This window comes from Protopterus annectens, chromosome 3.part0 (assembly GCF_019279795.1).
Source record: "Protopterus annectens isolate FY-2018-M chromosome 3.part0, PAN1.0, whole genome shotgun sequence".
Classification (NCBI taxonomy): domain Eukaryota; kingdom Metazoa; phylum Chordata; order Ceratodontiformes; family Protopteridae; genus Protopterus; species Protopterus annectens.
The window spans coordinates 1,387,863,893-1,387,877,759 of NC_056731.1; the positions used below are offsets into that span (position 1 = coordinate 1,387,863,893).

The 13,867-nt window shown below is 41.5% G+C and overlaps 1 protein-coding gene across 1 annotated transcript in view; it reads right to left on the reverse strand.

Moving 5' to 3' along the window:
- NKAIN3 (sodium/potassium transporting ATPase interacting 3) overlaps positions 1-13,867 on the reverse strand; it is a 2,685,286-nt gene that overhangs the window by 218,317 nt on the left and 2,453,102 nt on the right. Inside the window, exon 5 of the mRNA XM_044065469.1 lies at positions 2,777-2,862. Within this exon, the coding sequence (XP_043921404.1) occupies positions 2,777-2,862 (86 nt within the window). The remainder of the gene's footprint in view (positions 1-2,776; positions 2,863-13,867) is intronic.

The following is a 13,867-nucleotide window of genomic DNA, read 5'->3' on the forward strand; positions in this document are numbered from 1 at the left end:
ACACCGTCTGGTCCCATTGATGCTGTGTTTTTTGCTTTGGAGAGGGCGGCTCTTACCTGAGCATCTGAGATGTCAGGGGGGCAGCACTCTGCTGGGATAGATATTTGCCCTTTGGGGGGGGGGGGGAGAAGTTTGCACTGAGCCTGTCAGCTAGGATGTTGGCAATGTCTGTGGGTTCGGTGTATTTTTTGTCATTTTGGACTAATTCTGAGCATATCTGGGAATTCCCACCCAGGTTCCTAACATAACTAAAGAAAGCCTTGTGATTATCCTTAGTGTCCTGTGCAATTTTTCTCTTGAAGCTGGCCTTAGATGATTTTATGAGTGCCCGTAGTTTTTTGCTAATACTGATCAGAAATGCCGTCCCTTTTGGGGATTTTGCTCTATCATGTAGTAGCTTCCTCCTTCTATTGTATAGTTTGTTTATGGCTGGGGTCCACCAGACAGGACGTCTGCCTTTGGGTGATTGGGTCTTGGTTTTATTTGGGATTGCATGATCCATGCATTCCTGAAGGTATTCATAAAATGCGTTTATAAAGGATTCTGTGGTCTGGGCCGTATTTTCCACAGGCCTGGGGGCTTTGATGGATTCCACCTCGGTTTTGAGGAGTGCGAAATTTGCTTTAGAGAAGTTTTTCACTGTGGTTTTCTGGGCAGGGGGTGGGGTCAGGATGTGAATATCCAGTGAGATTAGTTTATGGTCTGATCTTACCAGTGAGGGATACACTTCTGGTCTGAAGCATAGAGTCCCCATGTTGGTGATGATCAGGTCCAGTATGTTTTCCCCTCTTGTGGGAGTGGTAACAAGTTGTTCCATAGCATTTGAGTTTATAAATTCTAGGAACCTTTGGGCTAGGGTGTTGGAGCTAGAGTAATGCTCCCAGTCTATGTTTGGGTAGTTGAAGTCACCCAATATAATGGTGTTTGGAGAGACCTTCATATTTTCCAATGTCCTCAGGAAGGCCGAGTGGGGTTCCTGGGTTTAGGAGGGTGGTCTGTAAGAGGCTATAAACTGGAAGGCAGTTTTACCCACTGTTAGTTGCACATGGATAGTCTCTGATGCTTCGTGCTGTGCCACCAACCTGGAGGTGTGGGTATCTTTGATGAATATCGATACGCCCCCTCCTTTTGTGGTTGGGTCCAAGTTTTGGGGCTGAAAAGCATGGTATGAGGTATAACCTGGCAGTGCTGGGGTGCTCTCGGGGGCCTTGAACCAGGTTTCTGTTACTGCACAGATATCGATGTTCTCCATGCTAAGGAGAGTTTCGAGTGCATGCATCTTGAGGTTTAGACTTCTGGCGTTGAGTAGCATTACTCTTAGTTTCTTATCCCTTGTGATACCTATGGAGGTGGGTTTGTCTTTTGAGCCTTGCCTAAAAAGGCACTATGGGGGTGGCAAGAGCCTTTGCCATTATCCAAAAGCCCAGGGGTGACAGGTGCAAGCTGTCCCTAGCGAAGCATCGTGGCTTGTCGAGCATGTCATCCCAGGCTGACAGGCATTGGATCCCCTTTGAATGACACCAATACTTAAGCCAATTGTTGAAATTCATCATCTTGTCTTCATATTGTGGCATCATTCTTGGTGAGGGTAAGATGCTACTCAAGGTCAGGGTCATACCAGCCTGGGCTACATGCTCAGGGAGCTCCTCTATGTCTCTTTTCATGTAGTCCAGGGAGGTACGTCTCAGGTCATTCACGCCAGCATGGACAATGACTGAGTCATATTTGTACTTGCCTTGGAGTGACCTGTGTGCTTGTGTTATATGGCGGATCCTAGCGCCCGACAGGCAGCTCACCATGACCTTCTCCTTGTTCAGCCTGGTGAGTGGGACGTCAGTGTGCCTGACGATAGAGTCACCTATTACAAGTGTATCAGGTGTGTTGTTTAGCCTTAAGGGCTGTAACTGTTCAGCACACTGGCTTTGTGAGCTATGTGTTGCACATGTTTTGTTTTGGGGTAGCAGTTGCTTGTGTGTCTGCTTTGGATGTCTCTGCTGCTGAGGAAGATTTTTATTTAGAGCCTCCGGGTATGTTTTTGTGTGTTTATGTGTTTGGTTTGCTGTCGTGGTAGGTCTATGTGAGACTGGAATTGTAGTGAGTGTGGTTTCCTTCTCCTCCATACTGGTTACGCCAGTACTGAGTTGAGAGAGCTTAGCCTCCAGTTTGGCTATATGGTTGCATCTCTCACATGTGTTGGAATTTGCTGGGAGGAGGAGAGGGTTGTCTGTGTACATGCGGCAGTTGTAATATTGCCTCAAGATTCCCAGATTCACCAGCTGGACCAGAGAGGAGATTGACAAAGTTGTTTATTTTATTTGCGTGTATTTGCATTTATTCATTTCATTTAGCAGACTACTTATCATCTGCATTATGTATAGTGTGGTATATACAAATGTATTAAATTTCCTTTTGGAAAAGTATTCATATATTGTTATCAGGCACTGACATTTGCAGTCAAATGCTATCTTGAAGTACTCCAAAAACACATCTATCATTGTAAGACAATTCCAGTGAACATGTTATTGCAGACCCAATGATTTAGCATATATGAAAAAACAGAGATTTCCTAACAAATCACTGGTATTAGAAAGCAGGAGACAACCCCTTTGTTTGATGGGTACAGACCCCTTAATTAGCATGCCGAGACATTAGTCATGAAATGGTCTGCTGCTGTTAGTAGCGTAAACATGCTGAGATTAACAATGTTAACAAGTTAGTTATTATTCTGTCTGTTTAGAAGGATTAGTATTATACAAAATACCAATTCCTTACTTACAGGTAGGACAGGCCTTAACTGTGCATGAGAAGGCATCTGGGATGGAGGGGGGTACATGTATGGTGAGACTCCACTGATGAAAGTGACTGAAAATTATAACACAAAAAGGCACACATAATCAAGTCGATGAAATAAGAGTGGAAATAAAGCATAAACATTATAACAGTAATAAATAGTACAATGGATTTCAGATGCAAAATGTCTGGTGGTATGATATGGCTGTAATTGTGAAAGGGAGAGGAAGCATCTTGAAACTCACACACAGCAATATTTTTTTTAAAAAAATTCAGAATGCTACTGGCTACAAGTATCTATTTCAAATTACATTTCAAAGTAACTCGCATAATATACTTTATACAGCATTGATATTGTGACAGAGGCATACAATATTAAAAATGCAAAACCAAAGCTAGGTTAACTCATTAAAGCAGAGTTTTATATAGCCTGTAACCTTTGTATCAGTAAGACTAGTTATGATTCCTGACATATCTCCAAACTTAACTTCTCAGAATTCCAAACCAGAACTTAGCCAACATGTTTGTTTAAATCTATGTATATTATCTAACCAGTGGAACAGGGTTTAACTAGTAAGAAGTTTAAAAAGTATCCCACAGATGCACACAGACTTATATGTATACTTAATTCAGTCTCTTTTGACTAATGGAACACAAAAGTTATCCTTCTGTAATGTACCAGCACATATGGATATCAGGATTTTCTCACCATCATGACCTGAATAACAGTACACCACCTTATATTACTTTTAGCTATGTGCCCTCCATGAATTTTAATAGAGTTTATTTAAAATAATTGTCTCTCTGTTAAAATGTCAGGGCCTGAAATGCTGAGTGCCGACAAACTGATTAAAGACTAGACATGCAGAAGAGAGAATCTTTAACATCGCTCTTCTCCTTTAAACTTCTTTTCTTTGCAGGGGGCAAGTCCACCTTGCATCCTCTGATGAAAGAGCAAGGCTCCCACCCCTGAACTTGTATATATCAACTATGAGATCTCCATACCTCAGAGAAAAGGGAATACACCAGGAAATGGCCATCTAAGACTTAGTATATGTAAGTCCACTTTTTCATCCATTTAGTCTTTCCCCCGGATTCACAAATCCTCCGTGTAAGACTTAATAAGTCTTACTCGGAGGCTGCAGTTGAACGGTATGATGTCAGCGTGCCATGAATATTCATGAGGGCACGCTGACTCAACCATAACTCTTACACGGACCGAGTATGAAAGCAGGGGGCGTGTCCGACTGCCGAGCAGTCTAAATGTCCACGCCCCTGCAAGTGTAGTAAAAGCAAAATGTCAACACACAACAGCGAGTTTGCTCAAATGTACTTGCACCCAACACCACACTCCCTGACACTGTAAACCCCCATCACAGTTATAAAAAGTTAAATATTTTTTTCTTTTTTAAATCCATGATATAGCTGCCCGTATTTGCACGTGTGTGCTTGGGTGTGCCCATTGCTTAGCTATAGTTAGCAATTCCGACATGGAAGAGCATAAGAAAGAATGTTTATGCAAATCACACCAAATTGCGATAGCATAATGGTAGAGCGTATGCACAAAGAGGAGGCATTCACAGTTCGAATACCACCACTCCCCTTCTTATTTATGTTTTAAAGCAGTATTTGAAATAATACCAGACATATATATGATGAAAATATTATTAAAAGCAGTGAAATGGACAATGTATCAGTGAACAAAATATATATTTTTAAAGGATCCAGATATATAATAGCCTGCCATTAAGCAATGCTTTACCCTGCTAAACAGAGGTGCCCATAGTTTAATAGCGCTTTACCCAGCTAAACAGAGGTGCCCATAGTTTAATAGTGCTTTACCCCATGCAATGTGTTTGCGCAGACGTGTGCGCTGCGCCAACCTGGGCACCGTATGGCACGGGGAGCAACGTAGAGCTAAGTTGCTTAAATGCAGCAACACCCCCTAGCCTGTTTAGACAGTATTAAAATAAAAGAATGACAAGTCTTGAACCCAGGACTCTGTGCATCAGAAGCAAAGTACAGAACATACACTGTTAACATTCATATACTTACGAATGATAGTATAACCATTACTAAGCAGGTCTGCAGTCAGCTGAGAATTTTACAAAATAGCCAATCACAAAAAAGTGTGGGAAATGCGGCATATTTAAGCCCCACAGGTGGGCATACACACCATAACTGATTGTAGCTCACATCTGCAGTTAGAATGTCTGGTGTCAGAGAGGGAACATGCTTCTGAGGCAACGTTGGGACATCGAGGAGTCTAAATACATGGTTTGGCTCCTTGTCCACAGTGATGAGACAAGACAGTTCAGAGGGGCGGAGTACAAGGCAGAGGCTTGGAACCGGTTAGCTCGTGACCTTACCAGTGCCACAGGCATTCTTTGGATTGGTGAGTTGGTCCATCACCACCATGCAGACCTGAAGAGACGAAAGCAGGACCGCCTGAACCAGTGGATACAGGAGGCCCGTGGGATGCAGGATGCCCCACAACTGAGTATGTAGCCATGGAATGCAGTATGTAAGAATTGATAATGGAGTATGTATAATGGATAGGTATATCTCAATATCCCTTCATTTACTTTACAGCTGCAGGTGACCGTGCTATGAATCAGCAAGCCTATGCTGATAGGCTGCTAAGGCTGCGCCACCAGGCAGGTTAGTGATTATTCTACATGTATTGTTATATAAAATATGGTAGAGAGCATGAAAGAAAGTGTTGTAGTCCAATAAAACAGCCATAAAATTGCCTGAATAAGTCCTCTGCATGTACTGTCAGATAAAAATGTCAGAGAGGCAGAAAAAGAATGTAGTAACCCATTAAGAAAGGTAACATATGTCTGGAATAATATCTCTGCAGGCACTGTCATATAACATAAGTGAGTGAGCCTGAAAAAAGATTGTTCTAATCTATTAATAAAGGTATAATATGTCCTGAACATATTTGCCATATACACCGTTAAAACAAATAAAGGAGTGAGCCTGTGGAAAAGTGTGTAATGTCATTAATAAAGGTCTAAAACCCAGAGTGTGCCTGTGTCACAGAGTCTGAAATGTTGTTATACCCTTGCATTATACAAACAGTACTGTTTGAAAAGGTGCTGGCAACCCAGAGTTATGCAGTCCCATATCAAGTGGGTGATGGAAGTGCTAGTGGCTGTGAAACATATATACAGTCCACAATAGTCAGTTACTGGCTGGCATGAATAAGTAAACCTGGCACAATGTGTAGCATGTAATATTTCCTCAGAAATATGAGTGTGTGTCAAGAAATGCAGGGTTCTGTACAAATCAAAGTGAAAATGTCATGTGAAAACATCCCAGATATGTAAATAAAGAAATATAAATGCAATCAAGAAATATGTAGCAGTAACATATGCATCCTGGACAGTTAGTATGTCAGATATAGGTCAGGCATATATTGAACTAGCCAAACCCATGACACAACCTAATGTATGGTGGCAAGTGTAATAATACAGGTAGGGGATATACACTTGCAGTCACTAGGAATGTAGTGTAGACTAAAATGTCATTATAAGATGTTAACCAAGGTTTTTTCTACACCCTACTGTATATGCATAAACCATGCAATTCCACACCTCAATGGGTATGTGTAATCTTAAATATTTGTTGGGACATATGTCCTATTGTTCTATAAATATTTGCATTCACGTTGCCGCATGTGCCCTGTTTAAACACCACAATCATGGTGGCCTGTTGCTACCAAACATCCCTGCATGCTGTTGGAATAACCACTGTGGTTCAATATATGCATGAGTTATGCTTGCTGTTCAACTGTTGTACCCTTGGTGTGTTGGGTTAATGGGAATATTATTGCATGCTGTTACTACTAATCTGGAATGCTGTTTTGCTTATGTTGTAATTAAACACACCTAATCACAGAACGTATGGGAAGGCCGGTCCCAGCAGACCCACCTGTCCCTCCTCAGCCGGCGAGTGCACCTGGCACCAGCAGGTCTGGTGCCCAGCCCGGGCTCCCTTCCTCCATTGGTCCTGTGCCACCTTTGGGTGGAAGCACTGCAGAGGATGGGGCTCACTCCCCCATGCAAGCGTGGGCGGAGAAGGGCCACCTGTCACCCTTCTAAGGGTCCAGGCTGTGGTGCATAGGAAGATCCAGCGTTCAGTCGCTGATCCCCTATGCCAGCTTGAGGTGAGAGTAGCGCATCTCTCGGGTGAGCCTGCCCATCCTACCCAGCCCCCAGCACAGCCACCCTCGGGGCTGTGAAGGTGCAGTGGTGACTGCCCATGGGTGGGGATCTCAGTTCCACTGTTACCATCTGTGGGCTCATGGGCTTCTGATTTCCAAACAACCTTCCCCGCCAATTGTGTTCACCCACCCCATGTGTCAAATTCCACCCCTGTATGTGTTTTGTTTGTCTTGTCTGTTTACATCCCCAACCTACCTCCCCAAATATACCTACATCGCCTACCTCACATTCCACTTTCACCTGAAAAAAAAAAAATTAAAAAAGAGGCAATTTGTACCCACAAAAAAATTATGCCCCATACATAGCTACCCATTTTGCACACATGTCCATTGGACATGTAAACTGATAATTATAATTGGCAGTACAACATACTCTGTTGTCCTCACCCCTCTCTCAGGGGTGGAAGGTTGCAAATTTCATACCAAATTATGAACATATGCACAGCTGTTGCTGGTAAAGAAATGGGCAGCTATGGGTCTTCCCTACACCCTTCCTGCACATCCCAGCTGGTTTCCCTACTGTCTTTCCCTCTTTGTGTCCCCTTTTTCACCACTTTCCTATCTCCCCATTTTATTTTCTTTCAAAGAAATTAGCGCGGGGGTTAGCGGGAGTAAGCACTTTTAAGCAGTAGTTAGCGGGGGTGTACGAGTGTAAGTTTGTGTGCGCTTAGCTAAGCATCGCTAAGTGTCGCGCAAACATGTGCAAACCCGCTTACAACTGCTTAAAATGCCTTAGTCACTCTGTATGACAGGGCCCTTGTACTGCTCAGCAGCAAAATAAAATACCCCTGTCAGTCTCAAATACCACACCTTGGACTCACCAGTCTGCATGATGTACCACTAAGCCACAGCAGATATACAGTAACTTGGTGCTGAAAGAAATATAACATACATTACAATGAGTGAATGTAAAGGGAAAATAGGAAAGCCATAGGAATACATTGCAATAACTACTGTTGTATGCCAGTTAATTCTCTAATTCGAGCAGAAAGTACATACTCCCATGTATCCAGTGTTAGCATTAAGAGGTGTGAGTAAACCTACACACTCAGAAGAGTGTACTGGAAGAAGCAACAGTCAGGTTTCAGTACAATATACATTTCATTGGCTACAACCCAGCTTCAGATATGAGACATATACCAACCTTCTGACTGAGACAACAGTGTCCACAGCAAGCAAGCATGGTCCCCACCTTGCAAAACTGAAAGGGCTACGCCTACCTAACCTATCATTTTATAGCAGTGTCCTGAAATCACAGTGAGAACTGCAATTACCACACAGCAGGCTGCATGCAATTACTAACACGTGAAAGAAAACAAAAGCTGGATAAATGCCTGGTATACACCTCAAGCGAAAAAAATGAAAAGACCAATGGTTAGACCACAGCTGAAGATAAAAATGGAATAATACACGTCAGGAAATAAATCACTTGCAGCTTCACAGTAGTGCCTTTTATAAAACCAAAAGTTGTAACTGAGATGTAGTAGTCAAGGTAGGAAACAGTTCACTTGCAGTTTCACACCATCTTTGTTCTGTTTCCTCTACCTTATTCCTTATATCACCCCCCTCACTTTTATTTATTATTTCTAAAACCATGAAATTAAAAATATGTTTCCTATCTTCTTCTTCCATATGTTTTGCTAAAGCACTTGTGTCTTTTTTATTTCTTATATCTCTAAGGTGTTCAAGGATACATTCCTTTAGACACCTATTGGTTTTGCCTATATAAAAGGCATGACAGACAGTGCAGAAGCTGAAATAAACCAAATTTTGTGTTCTGCAGTCAGCATAAAAATCTATATAAATTATAAATCCTAGTGTAAGATGTTTATATGTAGATTTATTATATAAATAGTCATATTTTTAATTTCATGGTTTTAGAAATAATAAATAAAAGTAAGAGGGGAAGTGATATAAGGAATAAGGTAGAGGAAGCAGAACAAAGATGGATTTTATTACTTCAGGCAGATAGGTCTCCTGGATTGAACAATGCTGTTTCCTTGAAACCTTTTTTTAAAATCCAGACCATTAAAACATTAAGTAATATGGATTATTACATAAAATGTGTCTGTTATATGTATATTTTATTTCATCTTATGCAGAATATAAGGCAAATTAATGTACTGATGCATGCACTTTTAATTAGTCTATGTCATAGTTCTATATGTGTTTTCATTGGTTGAACCATATTTTAAATACCAATGTTTTAACTGTTTTTATGAGTCTGAAGAAGCGATCAGCTGACTTAGATTGTGAAAGCGCTTACTCTTGTTTAATAAAGTGGTGTGAAACTGCAAGTGAACTGTTTCCTACCTTGACTACTACATCTCAGTTACAACTTTTGGTTTTATAAAGGGCACTACTGTGAAGCTGCAAGTGATTTATTTCCTGACGTCGATTATTCCATTTTTATATTCAGCTGTGGTCTAATCATTGGTCTTTTCATTTTTTTTTTTTTTTTTGCATGCAATTACTAAATGGTGGGCACCAATTGGTGCAGAGGCCATCACATGCATATGTGCAGATACCTAGAAAAGCAGCCTGTATCTGCTGTCCACACATGCAATAATATCATTGCAACAACTGGGAGAGAGAGAGAGCACGAGCGAGAGTGACAGACAGAGACAGACAGACAGATACAAACAGGCAGTAGGAGACAGACACTGAAAACAAACAGCAACACACAGAGGAAACCAAAACCAAAACCAAAAAAATAATAATAAAATACAACACCTACAACAGACGGAGGTGAGGAATACAAAGGTAAGGTATGTAACAGATATGTATTTGCTGACATCCAAAAGATGTGTCTGAAGGGTACTCTACATACTGTGAATCATCCATATGTGGCAGCAGTCCGTATCTATATGTACATGCACATTTGCATAGGGCAAGGGACATACTGCAACTGTTAGTGAAGGCTGGACATATGTATGTTGTTGAAAGCTGCTATGTGCACATATGTATGTAGGTTGTAGTGTGTGGCATTGCAGACAGCAAGCAGTGCCAGTATATGTCATGTGGTGATTAAATGCCATGGGACTGAGCTACAGGCAGTGAGGCCTGCTACAGCTATACGGCCTGAGGACAGCAGAATGCATTCTGCAGAACATTGTGCAATAGTATTACATAACCGTATGTCTCACAACTGTTGCATAATTGACATCCCCACCATGAAAGGTGGGCAGTATATGTGCCAATATGTGCAGCTATATGTACAGCAATGGATGTTTAGATGTATATGTATATATACATATATATATATATATATATATATATATATATATATATATATATATATATATATATGCGTGTGTGTGTGTGTGTGTGTGTGTATGTTTATATATATATATATATATATATATATATATATATATATATATATATATATATAAATATACATATATAAATATATATAGATGTATAGAAATATAGATATATAGAATTATAGCTATATAGATCTATATATAGATATATACATATATACATATAAAAATAGATATAGATATATGTAGATATATATATATATATATATATATATATATATATATATATATATATATATATATATATATGGATATATATAGATATATATGGATATGTATGGATATGTATAGATATATATAGATATGGATAGATATGTATAGATATGTATATATGTATGTATATAAATATATATATGTATGTATGTATATATATATATATATATATATATATATATATATATATATATATATATATATATATATATAGAGAGAGAGAGAGAGAGGGGAGGGAGAGACACGGGGTCTTATGTACTGCAACAGGTGCCTGTTGTCCAAGGCATGGACTGAACACCAGTGTTGATACTGCAGTGCCATACTCCATTCTAAAATACCTTACACAGTAACTGCCACATAGGTGGTAGCCTGCCTAACACTGAAGGTGTCAGAAGGGTACATGGGACACAGGTGGACAGTAGGCTCCCCTTTGATAATTACAGTGCCACAGTAGTCATGTAATCTGTCTACGTGGTACGTGTCATCACAAAAGGTGTGTCATCTAGGGAAATATAGGTCGGTGTTCCTCTCTACTCATCACAATGCCCCATGTGGTATGTACCTCACATGACAACTACAGCAAGTGAAAAGGCCACAGACATACCTAACAAAGCGTAATACTGCCCTCAAACATATGCCTTATGCAGACTGACTCACAAAACCACAGCTAGAGTGCGTTGCATACCGCCCACCTAGAGGTTACCACTGCCGGACATACAGAGGTATGTCACACCCATAGCAGTCAGTCAACCACCATGACAACACCTCACAATCCCTCCGGGCTACATGACCTAGGGCCCTAATCTTTGTCACCTTACTAAACAGCACATGCTGGAGGTAAAGGTTCCTATCCACAAATATGCCATACTCTGGACTAAACCACCCAGCATTAACAAACATAGCTCCTCATTAGCAGATGTCATACATACCTCTGATGATCATTCTGTAGATAGTTAATATGCCCTGGGAGTCACCTCTGTGTATCCAGTTGACAGGAGCAAGTGTAATCACATTACATGTGTGTCAAAGGGCAGGGTAGCATATGGCTAGGCTGCTCTAAGCCCTAGGGCCAATAGCGTATTACCTACATATGACACAATGCACACACACACATGTACTCAGTGCAATACCTGCTATGTGAGGTGGAATGAGTGTGACAGTGACTGTGTGCAAGGTTTGTAAAGGTGTGATAGCTTAGTATGAGGTTGTGTCTGTCATGGTAGTTTGTGTCCTAGGTGTGAGGCCAGAGAAAGATGTGTCAGTTATTGGGATGCAGACATAGTAGGATGGCATATGTTGTGACGTAGTTCCTTGTGTACGACTGTGGTGTCCCATTGTAGGCTGAAGCAATACATGTATGCTCAGTAAGTGGTACTGCTGGTGAATCCAGCTCACATATGAACTGTAGTACTACCTGAAGCTGTAGGCCTAAACAGCACAGTATGGTGTATGTTCACAGTCCCTGGTAACACTGTCTTGTGTGTTTCCTGTAGTCTGCACAGATTACATACCTCAGGCATAGGTATCTGTAAGTAGGGGCACACAGTACTATAAGGTACACAGGTAATGCTCATCTGTGTCGGCATACATCTGTGTGTTGTATGTATGTCTGATGTGTGTGTAATTATGCCTGTACCATGCCTGCAATCATATGTGTGTTACAGGGTATGTGTGTGTACCTAGCAACATGTATACTGTGTTACAGCAGTATGCCAGCTATATTAACAACCGTGCACATATGTTTGGTAGGGGTATGGCATCAACGACTAAGGTGGTTTACTGATAATACTGTAAATGTACTTTACACTCAATGCATTGGATGACATATGTCTTCATGCATTAGCTTGATATATAACCCTGTGGCGAAGTTGTGCACGGTATCCCAAACAGTGTGCCGAGTGCCGGTGTATACTGGTTTGTTATATGGAGTGTGCCAGGCACTGTCAGCCAGTTGTGGGCTGAGCACTGATATGTGGTACTGAACGTGTGTATCCTCTGATAGACAGATAGATGATATATATGGCAGTTAAATGATATCTGTACTTCATAATGTTGTGTGCCACATGACTTGCTCACACATGTTTAATTGCCTTCCAGGGTTATGGCTCATAAATGTAATCCATCGTATACACCCGCAGAGGAGCAGGAAATTCTGAACAGCTTGGTGCAGCAATATAACCTGCTTTTTTCCAGGGCCAGCCAGCACCAGCATGAGCGTACTGCACTGTGGCAAGACCTTGTTCGCCGGGTAAATGACATAGGCATGCATAACCGGACATATGAGCAGGTACGCCATCACTGCAGTGATTTAATTAGACATGTCCAGCAGCATGCATCTGATATCCATAGGCAACAGCCTGCCACAGGTGGTGGGGCGGCCATACACCCCCCCCTCACCAGAGTGGAGGAGCTGCTCCTAAGCATGGTGGCTCCTGGTATACAGCAGCAACAGCATCATACATGTGTCATCATGGAGGCCAGAGCCACCCAGCAGGATGACATGGAGCGTGCAGGCAATATACCCTAGCTGTAGACTACTGTTACCTGTATTGTTAAAATATGCATATGTGAAATGTGTACTGTGTGTTTAGAAGTTGTGCTGCCTATCGTGTGCATTACTAATATTTGGAATAGTATCCATACACCTGTGACTGTTGACTGATGTTCCACTGTAGTTTTGCACACTCACAGTAGCAATGCCACAGTTGTGGCCACTGACAAACTGTGTCGTGTTCTTGTAGGTCCCCCTGGTGTGACAGCAGGGCAGATGATACATGCTGGTGAGTGGGTTAACATTTTAATATTGGTAATGAAATGTGCATGTCATAGGTGAGGTGTAGGCCATGTACATGGAACACACCTACACATAATGCATGCTGTGCATGTTTGCTGTGAGACATCAATCATCTCAGTAAAGTCAGAAGTTGCCTCAATCACATGCAATGCACAGTGCAGCAGACACAATTGTGGCAACACTGTACTGCACATTGGATATGCATAGTTGCTACAGCTGTACACAACAGAACATGTGTATCATATGCAGTACACAAAACATGCTACATTTGGCATTACCACACACCTGCTGTAAGGTCACACTTCAGTATCCCACATGTCATGCACACACACATGATGTACCTCAGGGGTAAAGGCCTATCATGGGGCTGTGCAACACTCTGCAACACATAATACAGTCATGTTAGGCAATGCTCCCTATTGGGCACCACACACACATGTACAAGGTGGCTGTGTAATTGTGAACGTAGCCACGGCACTGCAGTTCAGGTACAGCATGCTAGGCGGTGGTCTT